Source organism: Mus caroli, chromosome 17, assembly GCF_900094665.2.
Source record: "Mus caroli chromosome 17, CAROLI_EIJ_v1.1, whole genome shotgun sequence".
Lineage (NCBI taxonomy): Eukaryota > Metazoa > Chordata > Mammalia > Rodentia > Muridae > Mus > Mus caroli.
In genome coordinates this window covers 22,784,072-22,801,776 of record NC_034586.1, presented here as the reverse complement: position 1 = coordinate 22,801,776, position 17,705 = coordinate 22,784,072, and the positions used below count along the sequence as shown (strand labels likewise).

Sequence of the window (17,705 nt, the reverse complement as noted above, 5' to 3'; positions counted from 1 at the left end):
AGATACAGACAGGCCCAGCGAGAAGCATCCAGGAGTATTCAGGCTCCCAGAGCATAGCAGCATGGAAGCAGGGTGCTCACCTATTGAGGTCCCGCATCATGTAGCCCTGCATCTCGGCTGATGGCCCTCGCAGCACCATGGGCTGAGACCGAGTCCGTTCACTCTGGCGGCTTGGCTGCCTTTGGATGTTAGGGTTCCTCAGGGCTGTGCTGATGTCATTGAGGAGCCGGGGCAGTGGGCCCAGCTTCAGGAGGGCTTCCTGGAAGGACAAGGCTGTCACTTGATGAGTAAGTGCCCGGTTCTAAGAGGGCCTCAGAGGCCACGGTAGAGGTTTTGTGATATGTACTGGAAGTGGTGGTGACATTTCTGGGAACAGGAAGGTGACAGGAGTTCTGTGCAGAGATAATCTCTCAGCCCAGGTGCCTCTGGAAGTACCTGGGGATGGGACAGAGGGGACCTCCACTGACCTTGCTGAGCTGGGGCAGCACCTCCCAGAGCAGGGCGTGAAGTGTGGAGAGCTCTCGGCCCAAGTCTATATAGCCCTCAAAACTGCTGCTGTTGGTCAAGGTGTCCAGGTTGGATATCTCATACAAGAACTGCTGCATAGAGCCCCACTCCAGCTCCAGAAACTCATTCATGAAGCCCAGGAAGTCCTCCTTTGAGGTAAACCTGGACAGGGGCACAGATGCTGTGGTGACTTGGGAGACCCTTCCAGAAGCCCACGGTCATCCCACCCTTCCTGAAGTTTCCCCTCACTTGGAAAAGTTGGCCAGGTTCTGGATGACCTTGGCGATGAGGGTGAGGGTTCGTGAGGTCTGCTCATCTGGGTACTCCTGCATAAGCCCAAATAGACTGGGCGACATAATGGCCGGGCAGAGGAAGCGCAGGAAGAGCGAGGCGCTGATCAGCCTGTCAGCAATGTCCTCCCGGCCCCGCTCTGCGCAGCGCAGCCGCCAAGATGCAAACACCTCCTTCAGCTCCCTCGGGAACACGCTGGGGGGAAGGGGTGGGGAGACAGAGAGAGAAAGAGAGAAAGAGAGACCGGGACTGAGCCCCAGAGACCCTCAGCTTTCAGGGAACATGCTGAGGGGGTGGTAGAAGGTGAGGGTGTGGAGACAGGTGAGAGAGACCGGGAGGGAGGGACTGCAGGAGAAAGACAGGAGGCTGCTGAAGAAGAGGGCCACAGTAGAGGAACAGATTCTGGAGAGAGAAATGGAGAGGGGGAAAGGGGTGAGGGGAGATAGACACGTGGGAGAGAGACGGAGGGTGGGAGAGAGACAAGGAGAGGAGGAGAAGAAAAACAGACACCAGGGAAGAGACAGAGATGGGAGAGAGATGGAGGGTCACTTGAGGTACAGGGAGCTCGGACCCCCCAACTCTTCTGGATTCCAGGGAAATGGGGATGGACTGCCCCAGGCATGATCCCCAGTCTCTGGAATGGCTCAGCTCACTCTTTCCCGCCTCCCAGTGCTACTTCGATGTCCTACTGACACCTTAAACTTGACTAGTGTAAAACAGAGCTCACCATCGCCCCCACACTGCCAGCTGGCTCCTCCTTCTGACTCCCTGGTTCTGTCAATGAGGCTGTGGGTCTCCTAAGCACTACAGTCTCATGACCTCTTGAGTCATCCTGACTCCCACACAACCCCTCAGACGACCCCTACTGATTTGATCCTTCCTCTAGCTGGCCTTGAGCAGACCCTTTCTAGGCCTTCTAACTACACCCTGATCCAACATCTGGTTTCCACACCTGGAGCAGAGCCTCCAATGGTCTGGGCTGCTTTCTCTCCCTCCCCATATAGGTCACTGACTTGTGATCCAGTCTCAGTCATGCTTCCTCCTGGTGCCAACACCTTCAAGGCTACCCCATTCTGACAGTTGCAGACTCCTGAGCCCCGGACTTCCAGATTCTCTCATTCCCAAAGCACAGCTCTCTCCTATTGCCTCTACTAGAGCCATGTGCACCAGCTGCCAGCCATCCTCTGAAGCTCAAAGGCCTCCTCACATCACACCTGTGCTATCTCACAGCCCTGGAAATGTCCTTTGCCTACTGTGTACAGATGCCAGCCCCTGAGCCGGTCCTCACAGCCCAGCCCTGGGCACCTCATCACTGCTCTATCTACTCAGGGACCCTCCCTTAACACACATCATAATGGCTCTGTGGCTTTTCTTGCATCTCGTGTGTCCCTGCTCATTTTGGTTAGAGGCCATCTGAGGTCAGGAACCAGCCCTCATTCACCTCTTTCTGTTCTATGACACCCCAGAAAATGCTTTGCCCGTACTGATGCTCAGTCCTCTGAGGATGGACAGATGGATGAACAGATGAACACACAACTGCCCAGCCCTGGCCCCCCAGCCCAGCGTTCCCAGTCTCACCAATGGGAGTTGACCACCTTGCACAGGGCCAACTCACAGCACATCCGCAGGTTGGCCTGGTGCTCTGCCAGACTGGACGCTGTGCACTTGATGGGGTCTACTTCACAGTTCTCCTCAGATTCATACAGAGCACGGATGAACTCCCCTGGGAGGATGTACAACAGGGAGCGGTCACACTTTCCAAGGGCAGGGACAGGGGCTCCCTGGGTTGGAGGAATGGCAGAATCAGATGGTTGGAGGCTGGGGTCCTGGGACTCTGAGGAAGGTAGATATGGGGTCTGGGAAGCCAGGTTTAGGGGTGGTGGGGGGGCACAAGGAGGTTCAGGAAGAAGGCCTGAAGTACCAATGGCATCCTTGAGGTATTTCTGGCCAATCAGTCTCATATACTCTTCTATGGCTTTAGTGGCGAGCGTGTTCTCGCGGAATATGAGGTGTTCCCGCTCCATGAATCGGTCTACCTCTGACATGGCCATGTCTGAAAGGAAGTCCTGGAGCCCAGGAAAACCCCAGGGTCAGCCTCTACAGAGTCCAACCTCATGATCTTATTATTCTCTCTTCACCGCCCACAAGCTGGCGGCCATGCTCAAGCCAGCTCTCCCTGGGGCCATAGTGCTCACCTTGGCCTTGCCTGTGCTCTGCAGGATGTGAACCAGTGCACTGGCCACCTCCTCCTTGCCTTTGACATTCAGGGCAGGTTCCAGCACTGCACACAGCATCCGGTAATGGTTGGTCACATACTCTGCAAACTCCTTATACAGCTCCATGGGCAGGATGCTCATCGTCTGGTAACGGGCTTTCAGTCTCACAGCTGGACAACCTCCTTTCCCTTTGCCCCCTGAGCCACCCCCTGACCCTCCTCCTCCTCCCGAGCCCATACCCCCAGAGCCCCCACTGCCTGTCGGCAAGGTCACGGGGTACCACTGCTCTGTGAAGTGGCGCCCAGCCAGGGTGGCCACCGGAACAGTCACCAGGCCAACGTAGCCCGCCTTGTCCTTCTTCCGCTTTTTGTCTGAGTCACGGTACAGATGCAGCCGAAGGGCCCGGACGGCAGGCAGGTTGTTAAACTCAAAGTGCTCGCCCCAAAAGACGGTGTCTCCTGAAGCCGAGCGGGGCTTGGAGGTGGTCCGTGCATACAGCATGTCGTCCAGGCACAGCTCACAGTAATATCTCTTCTTGGGGGGCAGCTCTCGAGCCTCTATGATCCATAGCTTCAGCACATTATCTACCCGGCGGCTGTTGTCCTAGCATGAGGAAGTGGTTGGGGCAGATAAAAGGGTGAAGACAGACACACCAGAAAGACAGTGAGCACATGGTATCAAGATGGTGGCCGTAAGGAGAGCAGTAAGTATACTGGGCTCGAATAGTGGCGAATTATTTCTCTCTAGAATCTGAGAAATAGTGTCCTGGCAGATGTCAATTCAGATGAGGGCATACTTGATTAATGTCATCTCTTAATCCAGCAATTGGTGACTTTATCACATTAGAGACATACAGAAGGAAGCTAGCCATGTAAAGAGGGACGGACTGAAGGTGACAGCTTCAGAACTGACATGGCCTTGCTCATCTTGGACTTTAGACCCCTGATCTGTGAGAGAGGAGCTTTGGCTGGCTCAGTTCACAGTGACTGTTTTACAGCAGCCTTGGACGCTAACAGAGAAGGGAATTCCTACAGGATTAATGCTGGGAGATGCTTAGGTGATGAGTCAAATGCACTGAGGGCCAGCAAGATGGCTTCCTTGGCGAAGGTGCCCAGTGTGAGTGTGAGCCTTAGGACCCACAGCAGAGTGGGAGGGGCTCTGGCCTCCACGTGGGCACTGTGCCCTCCCCCTTCTTCCCCCCTACAAATAAATGTGGAAGTTTTTAAGATTATTTACTTTTGGTTTTTTTGAAACAGGATCGCTCCACACAGCTTTGACTATCTTGGAACTCACTCTGGATTTGGACTCACCGAAATCCACCTGCTTCCGTGCTGGGATTAAGGCCTACGCCACCATGGCCAGCAACATTTTTTTTTTTTTTTAAAGTAAGGAAGACCTCAAAGATGTGAATGAGAAAGTCCCACAGAAACATCAGATGTTACAAAATAAAATAATACTTTCGTTAAGTATAGGGCCAACAGCTGGGCGTGGTGGCTCACGCCTTTAATCCGAGCACTTGGGAGGCAGAGGCAGGTGGATTTCTGAGTTCAAGGCCAGCCTGGTCTACAGAGTGAGTTCCAGGACAGCCAGGGTTACACAGAGAAACCCTGTCTCAAAAAAAAAAAAAAAAAGTGGGAGCTGAGGGCCGAATTGAGGAGGGCCCAAGCTCCTGGTGAGAGTCACATGCTATGGCAGTATGTTGAAAGCAGCGTGGTACCTGGACCCTGTGTGGTTCAGATTGTGTCTAGCATTTTAAGTGGGATTTCTTAATAAAGGCTCTGGGGGAAAAAGAGGAAGATGGCCAGGACTGTGAGCCTGCTATAAACCGGAGTCAGACCAGCTGACAGATTGGCAGCTTCTTCTCAGGGAACATAAGTCTTGGCTCTGTCAAGGGGACCCTGAGGTCACCGAGTCCAACCGTACTTGGTAGACTTTATAAAGAGAGCCAGGGTTCACAAAGCACTGCGAGTGCAGCTGGATGACCACCCATTAGGTGTGAGGTGTGAGCGAGGCCTTCCGTCAGATCCCTGGCTCATGGCTTTCATGGCAGGGAAGCAGAGCGTGATGGAAGGTAGCAGTTGGGGGAGAAAGGGAATACAGGGGAATTCTGAATAATGGAAATCACCCCAGGGCCCTCCTTCCAAATCCCCACCCTTTAGCTCACTAGGCCCCCGGCCTCCTTGGTTCCCCTCTTCCCCAGTACCTTGTTGGGTTTTACAGCCCTCTGCAGATTCTCAATCCATTTGTCCCTTTCAGCTGCAGACCGACAGGCAAAGCATTTTGTTCCAGATGATGTTGTTACCTGGAGAGGAGTGTGGATTTGAGGTGGGGCTCCAAGGAGGGGTGATTCCTAGAGGCTGGAGACTATGCCACACCTTCCTCCCTGGTCCAGCTCTGTTTCCCTGACAGCTCCACATGCCCCTACTCCAGGCCCTCGAGGCCCCACCCTCCTGCATCCCTGCCCTCTCAGTCCATCTCAGCACAAAGGCTACTACCTCAAAGCAGAACTCCTGACCCAGGATGGAGCTGTGTACTGGCTTGATAATGGAGTCTTCATCCAGGTTGAGCTCCAAGGCCTCAGCAGCACTACTGGGACTCAGCAGGGACTCGTGGGAATGTGACTCCTTGAAGCTCTGCATCAGCCGGGCCCTGGCAGCACAGGGGTCAGAGAAACATCAGGGAAGGCCCTCTCTCCTCACTGAGGACTCTGCTCACCAGAGGAAGCCCAGGCTCCTCCTGTGGATGTGGGAGGTATGGGGTGGGGGTGGGGGGCAGGGGGGAACCAAAACCCTTCAAGAGACCTATCTGCATCAACTCATACTCAGGATACCTAGAAATAACTCAGAACTGCTGGGCATAGTAACACACACCTTTAATCCCAACACTCAAGAGGCAGAGACAGGTAGATCCCTATTAAGTCTGAGGCCAGCCTGGTCTACATAGCAGGCCCCAGGCTAGTCAGGGTCACACAGTGAGACCTTATCTTTAAAAACAAACACAAACCATGTCAAAAACAAAACAACAACAACAAAAACAAAAAAAGAAAAGAAAAAGAAAAAACAAAATGGCCTGGACATGTCTAGGTAACGCCAGAAATGAGAATCTCAATATAAAGGGGAAAATTGGAAGCAAAGACTCGAGTCACAGAGGAAATACAATAATGTCTGGTTTGGACCTGGCACACAGTGCCTAATAAACATTTTATGATTCAAACTATAAATGAAGTAAGTTTTTAGTACAACCAGGAGATAGAGAGAAAGGCCTAGGCAAATAAAGGAGCAGACAGGGCAGAGTAAAGGTCAGAGGCTGGAGAGCAGACTTGGGAAGAAGGGGAGGCAGAACAGCAAGCAGGGGGCAAAAGCAGGCGCAGGAAGGCTAAGGAAGAGCAAGCGTGCGCACTGTGGACAGCGCTGCGCTGCGCCAAGCTGCGCGGGAGCACAGGACAAGCGGGGCTGAGGTACTCAGCAAGGGGAGAAAGGATAGATAGCAAGTGGTGTGGAAATGGGTAGGGGACCAAGATGGAGAGCATGGGGAAGCAGGAGGGGAGCTCGGGTGTGGGAGCCTCCATGAAGTTATTTATAGCAGCCCCGTCATCACAGGCTCTGGCTGCCGTCAGCACCACGCTCCCCCGGCCCCCCCCCCGCCCCCGCGGCCAGGAATACCATGCCCTCACCCCCCCTCCAGCCCCAAATCCAGCACTGGTTATTTGGAAGGGGACAGGGAAAGGTGTGATTCACCTGATCCCAACCCTTCCTACTCTGCTCAGTCCCTAGGACAGCCAGACACAAGGGAAAAGGACAGACTCTCTCTCCAGGGAGTGACTGGACTAGGGGAAGCCCACAGAAGGACAAAGGCAAACAGCCAGGTCTCCTTCCTTATTCCTCAGGCCCTGGATTAACCCCAGCCTTTGTCCCCATTCTGTTACCTGCATAGCAGATGCTACCTTTCCTATTGTTCTCTTGCTCCCCACTGGCCCTGCTACTAGGACCTCAGAGCCCTCATCCTCATCAGTGCACACCAGCTACCCATGTCCAGCCTGCTGCCCCTAATCCCTGCCCTTCCGCATCTCCCACCTGGGTCCTATTGGCTCCTTCTCACCACCCAGTAAGCTCTCACTAGTCCTACCCAGGGTGGGAGCCACCCTTCCTTCCTCCCCACGAGTCCTCCTGCCCTCCTTGGCTTCACCTTCACCTCCTTCCCTGCCTCAGCAGGTTCTTCCTTGTCACTTCTTTCTGGTTACCCATGGCTTAGGCCAGCTCCTCTCAGATGTCTCTTGCACCCCGACCAACATGAGCCCATTAACCTTTGTTCTCAGGGAATCCCCCACTCCGCTCAGTCCCCATCTCGTTTCAGGTCCAGTACCTACCGGTCATGGTCAGCACTTCGGAAGCGAGGCAGGATCTGTCGAAAGCTGCTGGTCCGGTCAAGTTTGGGTTGTGACTTTGTACGTTTGATAGAGCTTTTTAGCCTCCGGCTCAGGAAGCCTTGCTGGGGAGCAAATGGGAATAGGGGTGACTGGGGCGGCTCAGAGTCTCCCTGGACACCCTCAGCTGGCAGGGAATCCCTGGAAGATCATGGAGAAGAGGAAAGGGGCCAGGAGCCCTGACACTAGTTTGTCTTCCTTGCTCCCACGGGTGCTTTATGATGTGAGCAGATACACAAACACACAAACTAGCTGGAAAAGGTGGGAGGGCTGGTCCAAGACGTAGGGGGCAGAGCCAAGAAGGGGTAAACCAAAGAGGTGGGGATACATGCACACTCTTCCTTGGTCCTCTCTTTCAGAACCATGGGGCTCCAGCTGGGGCTGGGAGAGATGGGGTCAGGCTGAGCCACATCTGGCAGGCACTGGCATTCATTCACTCACCGAGGGCCGGAAGGGCGCAGCGGGGGCGGCCTCCATGCTGTACTGTTTCCCCCCTGGGACACTCTTCCTCCTCGAGCGACCCAAGTGGTATTCTGGAGGGGAGGAAAGGGCCCAACGGAAAGTTGGGGAAGGGGCTGAGGAACTATGAGTTCCGACTTCCACCCAGGGCCAGTGTATTAGCCACCTCCCTCGATCCCTCAGCTCCGGCCTCACCTACCCCCCGGAAAGCAGCAAGAAGAGCAGCGGCGGCGGAGAGGCTGGCGGTGGGAAGGAGGGGGCAAGGAACCTGAGCCAGAGCCCCCTGACGGGGTCGGGGTGGGAGGCCTTAAGCCCATGACTGGGATAGGCAGTCAGTCAGCAGGGGGGCATAGTCAGGAGGGTCAGTGAAACCTCCCTAATGAAGATTACCCAAGGCCCAGGGAGCCTCAGTTTGCCTGTCCCCCACCCAAAAGAAGGGGCTTGCTTGGGGAGATAGGTTAAAGGTCATTGCCCATGGATGGGCTTTCCTCTTTTCCCAGCTAGGCACATCCTCCCCCTGCTCCACACCTCCCAGAGACCCTGTCTGTCTGGAGGTCCAGGGCTGCCTCCCATGACCCCCTCCCAGGACTGGAGGGGGAGGTCTCAGAAGAGACCTGTGCTGAGTGAGGGGAACAGAAGATCGGAGGAAGGGACCGATGAGGAGCGGGCAGAAGGAGCCGGTTCCACGTGCACTGCAGTGCTAGTGAATGGTTGAAGAGGAGAAGAAAAGAATGCAGGGGAGTGGGGAGGAAGGGCAGTGGGATTCTGGGGACTCCCAAGTAAAGGCTGGCGAGAAGGGGAGGGGGGGAGGTGAATGCGGATGAAGCTCAGCCTGCCAAGAATCGAAGGAACAGGAGCTTAGAGGAAGGGAGCCGAAGGTCTGCTGCTAGGGAATTTGGAGGGGCCGAAGGGCTGAAGGAGAATGAAAGTGGGGGGATGCCAAGCTCCGGCTCCAGCTCCAGAATGGCTGCCCAGGCCTGGGCTCCCCCCTCAGCCCCACAGTCACCACTGCAGCCAATGGGGGGGCTGGTGCTGCATCAGGGGCGGGGCCACCATCTCCATGGCAACAAGAAGCTACAGGCTGGGGGGGGGGTGCGACCGGAAGAATGGCTTGTTAACCCGCTAGGTTCCAGAAGAAAACAGTGAAAGCCCCACTACATTTTCATGTCTGCTTCCAGACTGACCACTGCCTCAGAGCCGGTCCTTCCCTGCTCCTTTTACGGACAGACTCAGGTTTGCACACACAAGCAAGTCTGGATCCCGAGACACGAGAACCCTCTCGGTCTCCCAGGAATCGTGTGTAGAGCACAAAAATACAGCAAGCAGTGGGGAACCATGTATATCACAGCCGCATTAGGAGAAATAATAGTATGTGCTTTGGGGAGACGTACAGACAGTCTTGAGCATGGGGACCCCCACATGCCTAGACATTTGTGAGCACTGCCATGGGGTAGACACACTTGAACTCAGACAGCCACATGAGAACTGCTGGAGTGGACTCTGCGGCCATCATATGGGCAGTACACTACATAAATGGACATGGAACCCGAGGACGAGTCATGCCCAGAGGCAGGAGCATGTCAGTGTAAACCTTGAGACACATGCTTAAGTAGGCTGTGGCCCCCTGGGTCACCCCTGCACCGTGAACACAGACATCCTGACCATGGTCAGATAAAGCACAAACACTCAACCTTCACATTAACAGTACAGACACATTCATTGACTTGGGACAGCTCCCTCCTCTCAACACCCCCCCACCCCAGCTTTCTTCTAGCTTTTCCATGACTCTAATCACCAGCATCTGTGATGACTACCAGGAAAACAGAACAAATAAAACAAAACAAACAAAAAAAAAAAATGAGGAGCAAATGTGTTAGTGAGCCTTGTGTCACCCAGAGCCCCACACGGCTCCCTCCTCATCCACTCTTCTGCATCTCTCAGGTATGGCTGCCTTACTCTCACTCCAGGGAACCTGGGTCAGCCATTATTTTCACACACATGCATCTCTAATAAAGGCATAGAGGCCTTAAGTTTAAATTCACTAAAACCTTCTTTTGGAACTACAAGCATTCGCAGAGGGGGCAAAATCAGCTAATTGCCTTGTACAGCTTCTGGAGGAAAGACACACCATGCCAGGACCTCAAAAATAAGTCACAGGTGCATGGAGGCCACACACATGTTCCCAAGGACTCTGACACAAGAATGAGGCAAAAGCACAGGAGAGGGCAGACTGACAGGAACATGGGGTGTCCTGTCATTAGTGCTGCCTGCAGTGACATAGACAGAGAAAAGCACACAGCCATGTGCACACAGCAAACCTGAAAAGCACACACTGCCATGCTGGGTCTCTATGTCCCATCCCTGCATGATAGATACACTCAAGCACACACACAACAGCCACCTACACAGACCCGTAACATAGGCATTGTGCATACACCCACACAGTACACACCCTGCACACACACACACACACACACACACAGCAAGGGCTTGGACTCCGCCTCTCCAATGTCTCTAATCTTGACATCACCCACAAACATTTCTCCTACCCTCCAATCCCCCAAATCCCTACCCTATGTGTAGCCTTTCTTCTCCATATCCAGCTGACAGCTCTCAAAGGGAGCCAGGGAGAGAGGGTGCCAGAGGAAGATGAGGAGCTGGGCTAGAGAGGGAGCAGAGAAGCTGGGGGGAGGGCACGCTCTGCAGTCTCCTTGGTGACAGGCCTCACTGGGAACCAGCCTCTGTGACTGGATAGCCTCCTACAGACGGGGCAGCCTAGGCCCTCCTGCATCCACCCTCTCAGACTGCTCCACAGAGAGGTCTGGCTCTTCAGCTACCTCCCAACTTCCCTGTCCTCTGCCCTCTTTTCTCTAAGTCCAGCTCAGTGCTCTTAGATTCTCATTCTCCAGGCATTCTCTCTCCCTTGCTCTTTGCTCTCCTCCTCTTGGTGACTCTCATCCTTACTTCCCTCTACCCCTTCACTTCTTTCCCTTCAAGCTTTTCTGGCCCCATCTAGGGGCCAGGCAGAGAGGCTCATATCTGCCTAGTCCAAAGGTGTTTCATGCAGTCAGACTGTAAGGAACCATTCACACACTTTGTCCTCACCACCGGAACACCGGCATACCACCACCCACATCCAGACACGCCCTGGACACCCATGCTGGGACTGACACAGATTCTCAGGCCAGTGTTGGAACACACATGCAAAGACACACACCTGCCACCAGGGACACTGAAAATTCTCATTTGGCCAGCCACACATTCCTACACATCAACCTCAACCGGGGACATGCACACTCAGGGTCAGAGGTGACATGAATTAGTATGGCCATAGACTGCCCCATAAACCGGTGGCTGGCCCCACAGGCCCTCAGGCTGTTAACTGGCAGAGGCGGGGCAAGACAGGACATACCTGCACAGTGCTGGCTACACGTGTGCAAGAGGATTTGGTCCCCATGTGCACATGCACCGACACACAGGGGCTCAACCACGGTCAAGATCACATACGCAAACACCAGGGCTAGCCCTCCAGTAGGGCTCCAAGACCCCTTCACACCAGCCGCCCCCATGCGCAGTAACAAGCAGGAAGCTGCCCAGACCCCCTCCCTCCCGACCTCTACTGCCCCCCCTGCTCCGATTACCATAACTCCCCCCACTCGGAAGATGCAGCGAGAACATGCGGAGGGAGCAGCTGCCGCCGCCGCCGCCACCGCGGCCTCCCCAGGCCCCTCCCGTACCCACGCACACGCGCGCCCCCGCCCCACGCGCGCAGCCCCCCACGCGCGCGCTTCGTCCGCCCGGCCCCGCCCTTACCTCGCACCGCCCCCCGGGGGGTCGAGGGTGTCCCCGATGGGGGAGGGGCCCGCTCTGCGCGGGGGAGGGGCGGGTGCAGAGGGAGAGGGGGCGGCGGCCCGGCTCGCGCCGCCCGACGCGGTGGGGCGGCGGCGGGGCCCGGGACGGCCTGGACGGCCGCGCGGTGACAGCCGCGGGAACGGCTCCCTCCGCCGCCGCTCCCGCCGCTGCCGCCGTTGCCCGGGCCCCGCCGCCGTTGCTAGGCGACCGCTGCTGCCGTGGCCGCCTCTGTCACGAGCCCCGTCGCCCGGAGACAGCGCGAGAGAGACGGGGGAGGGGGACAGAGGGACCCCCAAAACCAACTAGGCCTCCCATCATCGCCTCGTGAACAGGACCCCCACCCCCAAAAAGAGAGAGAAAGAGAGAGCTAGAAACCCTTGAAGGGAGTGAGGGTTTGCAGCTCCACCCAGCAGAGGAGGAGCCCTAGATTCCAATGCCCTCAAAGGTCCGGCGACCTCTCCCGGGCTGGAGCGGCCACAGCCTCAGCAAACACCTTTGCAAAGTGGAGCCCCCCCAAATCCCAAAACCCTTAATGTCCCCTGCACATCCTCCATGCCCTCTACACATTCTATTTTCCTCAGAAGATTCCAAACGCTCACCACCTACTAACTTCTAATAAACCCTGCCTATATATAAAGTAAAGGCTGGGAATGTTTCAGAGATATACATATGTATCTCCGAAACATTCCCAGCCTTTACTAAGCCCCAATACAGTCAGTAACCTTTACAGGCCACCTTAACTTCACCCTAAACACAGGAGACCCACACCAAAGGCCTCGGCACTCTGAGGACTCTAAGGAAACAGAACTGTGTGGGCAGAGCGGCCAACCGGCCAACCGCAGGAAACATGACAAACACGCTCTGTGAGCATGTTACCATTCCAGTGCACACAGGTACACACTGCACAAACAAAAACAATGCCGGACATGGACGCGACAAACAGACATCACCCATTCTCTATACACTCTTCACCACGGCGACCTCCTGGTTAGCCTCAGCTTGCTACCTACACCCTCATGTCAGTTTCCATGACAGTGACATACATCCCTGACCACCGGCCTGGGGTGCCAAAGCTGGCCCCCAAGGGCAGTGAGGCCTAGGCCTATCAGCAGGCAGCTGGCTGGATAACACACGGGCTTCTGGTTCTCTAAGGAAGCCTGTAACCCTGGGGAGAAAGAAATGGTGGGATAAAGGGGTCTCATGGGGTTGGGTGGGCGTCATGGAAGGGAAATGCTGAGGAACTGGGCAGTGGCAGGGGGCTTCCGGGGACTGAGGGCGTCTCTCTGCACCTTGGCTGCAGATCCCTGTTCTCTGCCTTCATCTCCCCTCACTGTTCCCATGGAAACCTTTTAAGCGAACTTCTCAGAGGAAGACAAAAATCTTTTTTTAAATGACTAAAGAGGGGGGTGGGGGGGCAGAAGGGAGGAGGAAGGGGAAGAGACAGATGGAGAGAGGGAGAGAGTTGGAGAGACAGTGAGGAGATGGGGGTCTGACGGAGTTTCCAGAGCAGAGGGGAGGAACACAGGGATCAAGGGGGAATGGAAAATGAGAATGGGGAAAAACAAGAAAATAGGGAGTGTTACGACTGCAGAAAATGGAATCAATTGAGGGGGAAAGAAGAAGGAAAGGCCACAGGCTGAAGATCTGGAAAAAGATGGGAGCTCGCGAGCTGGACACGGGTCTGGGGGAGGGCAGGGAATAGGTCATTCCAAGTTCTCAGAAGGAGGATGCGAGGGCCCGGGCCAGGAGCACAGACAGGAGACTAAAGATCTAAGCAGATTATTTTTACAAGCACCAGGGAAACAGTCAAACTTCACTGCTGGAGAGGAAAGGGGAGCAAAGCTAAGCAGTGTATGGACGCGCGGGGGCCGCTCACCAACAGCCCCGGTACCCCGCGCAGCCCGGACGAGGGCGCCCTGTCCTCGGGATCCGGATCGGGATCACGGCTGCTCTCCGCCCCCGCCCGCGCTCCCCGCGACTGTCCGGGGCACGAGCCTGCTCGGCCGCCGTACCATGCTCGCCGTGGGGCCGCCCCTCCACTGGCACAGAGACGGTGCGTCTCAGCAGTTTGTTTCGGCTGGACTCGCTCCTCCGGTCGCGGATCAGAAGGGGGTGTATCTAGGGGATTGGGGAGTGTGTCAGACCTCACGGGCCTGAGCCGTCCCTCCTTTCCCCTTCCATGGAAGGCCGGCCCCCTTGCCAGCCCACTTGCCCCTTCCACCCCTGCCCATTTCCCTTGGCCCTGGTGAGGGGACTTCTCGTTCCTTGCTCTCCCTCCATTTCTCTTCAAACAGTTTAGAGAATTCTCCCAAACCCCACTATCGCTTCCAGCAAATCCACAGGAGTTAGCTACCTCTTGAGTCTGGTTTCCCTGTGACCTTCAGTTCGTCCATTTTCCCCGCTTTCCTCCCAACCTCCTACCTTCCTCGCCCCCTTCTCTCTCTCAAGCTTGTCACAGCTGCATTTATAATCAGTTCCACAGCTTGTCTCCCTCCCACAGCCCGGCTTGCGGCCAGACTGGGACCCAACCTCCCCTCCCCCAAAAAGCCCTGGTCACCTCCCCCCCTTTGCATCTTCTTTCTTTACCCTCTTCCCCTCAGCTCTACCTTTCCCTAGGCCTCACCTCAGCTCCCCCTGGGAGTCGTCATCCTAACCTCCACCCCTACCAGAAGCTAGACTCCCACGAGGCCCCAGCCCCACCATCCGCCCAATTCTAGCTCCCAAGGGCCTTCATTCTTCCAGCTCCATCTTCGTCTTCCCACTCCCACCTTCCTACCAGACAGGCTATTCCTGTTGGCCTCGGGTGGCTAGTGGGTCCCCTGTCTCCATGTCTGATTCCTTCCTTCTCACTGCTTCACTTCCCACTCCCATCGGCTCTCTTTTTCCCAGACCACCCAATGGACTTCAAATCTTTAGTCAAGGCTGATGACCAACAGCAAATCACTCAAAGGCCTTCCAGTACTCCAAACTTAGGTCCACCAGGCCACCTCTCCAGCGGCCAGTTACCACTCTCCCTGTCAGACACTTGTACTTCATGATCTGGACATTCTCTGTCCACATTTCCACCTGACCTCAAGGCTCCTCTACACCCTGGTTAGCCCCAAATCCAGCCCAGCCCCCACAGTGTTTAGGCACAACTCTCATTGCCTCTCCTGGGGCACCCTACACTCTCTGAAGATGACTCCCCAAATCACACCTGGGGGCCTCACCCTTCAGAATTGGGCCCATTCCTACTATGGAACCAACACCCTTTGGACTCTTAGACCTCACGTGACCACTAACTATCTCCTTCCAGACACCCTGGCCATTCCACCTCCTCACTCTGGCTAGTCCAAGTTCTGCTCCTGTACATGGTCCCCACACTACAGTTGCCTACCTCTTCCTTCCATGTACTCTCCTGAAACCCAACCTGCCCTGTAGAGGCGTAAGGAAACCTAGTCTGAAGCTCACACCATTTTCATTCCCTTTCATGCCAAAATCCAGTGACCCCTGTGGTCTGTCAGTCCCTCCAGCCGCTCCCACTTCTCCTGACTTTCCTCAGGATCACCCAGTCTTAGCCTGCACTGTGCCCTGTGATGAAGAGCTAGGAGAGGCAGGGGAGGAGAAAGCTGAGGACCCCTTTGGAGGAAGGAAGGCCCCACTTGCTTTAAGCTCTTTACTTTCCTTCCCCCATAATATGGATGGGGTGCAATCAGTAGGCACCCTCAAGTCTTCAGAACCATAGCTCCTCCACAGCACTGCCAATGGCCTCAAAGACCTTCTAGTGGAAGTCAAAGAAAGGCTGTCTATCTTCTTAACACCTTGGCTGTGTACAACAACCCCAATGGCCGCCCTCCTCCCACCTCGTCTCTCTTCCTTCCAGTTCTTAGGGCTCTCTCTCTCTCTCCCGCTCATTGAAGAGGACTCTCCCCATCGTCCTCTCTGAGGTTGGTCTTCCGCTTGCCCCACCTCCTCCTCACCCCGCTCACCTCATCCTCATCCAGCATGAGCAGCTGGTTCCCCGAGATGATGCAGAACCGAGGGTTCCAGCCAGGACGATCGTACGGGGAATGAACGTATTGGGTTCGGTGCATAGGGGGTCCCCGTACATCTGGGGGACAGAGACACACAGACAGTGAGGGAGGGTCTATACGCTGGGTGTAGAAACCTAAAGTGGGAAGGAGAGTCTGCAGAGAGGGAAAGGGAACAGCACCCGCCTGGAGAGATCTTGGGTCGGGAGATGGTCCTTCATGCTGAGCGGCATCATGGGAGGCTCCAGGGAGGGGACGAGCATGGCTTCAAAGATGAGAATTCGTCACATGACAGAGAGGGACTTTACTAGGGGCAGGAGAAGGAAGGGGAAAACTCGGCCTGTTCACTAGTGTTGAGGGGTAGAGATTTATGAAACTGGCAAAAGACACAGAGAGGAAGGACATTAATAAGCTGCTTACAATGGATGCGGCCTCACACATTTAGGAGAATATGAGGTACCCAGCTGTGGAAAAGAAGAGGGTGTACTGAAGCATATTTGAGTCATGAGATTCTGAGAACTAAACATTAAGAAGAAAGAAAGGGATGGGGCGGGGGTCTTATATGTTCAGAGAGGCGTGAGGCCTCCCCTCTCTTCTTCCCTTAATTCCCTACTCCTACCCTGGCCACCCTTTGGGAGACGTTACCAGGGGGAAGGTAGCTCTTCTTTGCATCTGGCTGTGCAGGGATCAGGGATCTGCTCTGATGACCAGAGACTGGTCTGGCCTCTCTGTCCACAGCAGGCTCCAGAGTCAGCCCTCCTCTCCCCACCCAATCTTCATAGATAGGAGGAACCGACTCTACAAGCCGACAGCTGCACCTGGCTGTCACTGGGCACATTGAGGGACTTAGAAGGAATGGAACAGCCACCCCTCACGGCAGAGGAACTTCCCAAGATGAAATCTGACGAGAAACACATTTCAGAAAAAAAAAGGGGGGGATCAACAGTTATGCACACTCAGGTGCTCCATCTTTGCTGTCTCGGTAGCATCGTTGCCACATACCATTTATGGGGACACGGTGAAGGAAAGGCCTTAAGGGAGTCAGAAGAGTTAGATTGGTGATATTGGAGTGATAAAACGAGGCTTAAGGGATCAACTGGAGGATGTTCACAGGAAGAAAAGTCCAGGGCTATCACCTGTGCAGGGTAATTAACTTGGGCATGTTTCAGGAGAACTTGCCTTTGAGCTTTGTTCCAGGCCCTAGAGTAACTTTAGGAAACTCCATCCCCTTACTGATGATGGCCACCATTCTCAAATTTACCCAAATTGCAGGTCAGACAGAAAGATGAACACCTGGGAATTGTGCCTAGACCTCACAATGCTTTCAAAATTTCACTGTCTCAATGCTTTCTTGGAAACTCTACTCATATTTTCTAAATATCAAAGGTCACTGACAGGGCTGGTCATTATAGCTCAGTGGTAGGGGAAAAAAACCAAAACAATAATGACAACAAAAAAACCCAAAACCACCACCAACAAAAAACCCCACTAGGATTCAAAGCCCCAGCTCAACAACAGCAACAACAACCGTCCATAACTTAGATCATAAACACTTGAGGCCTAGCACATCCCAACGCATGGTGTGTCCAGGGGAAAAATCTGTTGATACATATAACCAAAACACAACAGAGGAGCTGCTCCAGGCTGCAGCTGGGGCAAGCAGGTTAGACCTCAAGGGACACTGTTCTACTGGGAACAGGAAAGGGACACAGGGAATCTTAGCTTAGGTACAAAACACACACACACACACACACACACACACACACACACGAGTCTATAGTTAAGAATGCTAATGACCCTAGGAGGCAATGGAACATGGCAGAGGACAGGGAAATGGGAAATTTTTACTGGAATGAGAAGTTCCACAAGGGTCCAAGATGGGGGAATTCCTTAGAGCCCTGTTCCAAGGATCAAAACCTGTGTTTTGGTAACCCCCCAAATCTCCAT

The 17,705-nt window shown here is 54.8% G+C and overlaps 1 protein-coding gene across 7 annotated transcripts in view; it reads right to left on the bottom strand.

The window, feature by feature from the left end:
• Syngap1 (synaptic Ras GTPase activating protein 1) overlaps positions 1-17,705 on the bottom strand; it is a 30,925-nt gene that overhangs the window by 11,725 nt on the left and 1,495 nt on the right. For 5 of the 7 annotated variants that reach the window (XR_003835301.1, XM_029471477.1, XM_029471476.1 and 2 more), the window contains exons 2-13: positions 15,717-15,838; positions 13,761-13,866; positions 7,879-7,970; positions 7,381-7,502; positions 5,510-5,663; positions 5,218-5,316; positions 2,994-3,617; positions 2,720-2,864; positions 2,377-2,521; positions 757-993; positions 468-669; positions 81-259 (exon numbers count right to left, since the gene is read on the bottom strand). Coding sequence is in view for 6 of the 7 variants with exons in the window: in XM_029471477.1 (XP_029327337.1) it covers positions 81-259; positions 468-669; positions 757-993; positions 2,377-2,521; positions 2,720-2,864; positions 2,994-3,617; positions 5,218-5,316; positions 5,510-5,663; positions 7,381-7,502; positions 7,879-7,970; positions 13,761-13,866; positions 15,717-15,838 (2,227 nt within the window). In the remaining variant the exon portion in view is untranslated. Of the gene's footprint in view, positions 1-80; positions 260-467; positions 670-756; positions 994-2,376; positions 2,522-2,719; positions 2,865-2,993; positions 3,618-5,217; positions 5,317-5,509; positions 5,664-7,380; positions 7,503-7,878; positions 7,971-8,095; positions 8,366-11,537; positions 11,606-13,760; positions 13,867-15,716; positions 15,839-17,705 lie in introns of those variants that run through there. The other 2 variants (XM_029471480.1, XM_029471479.1) reach the window with 2 other exon arrangements.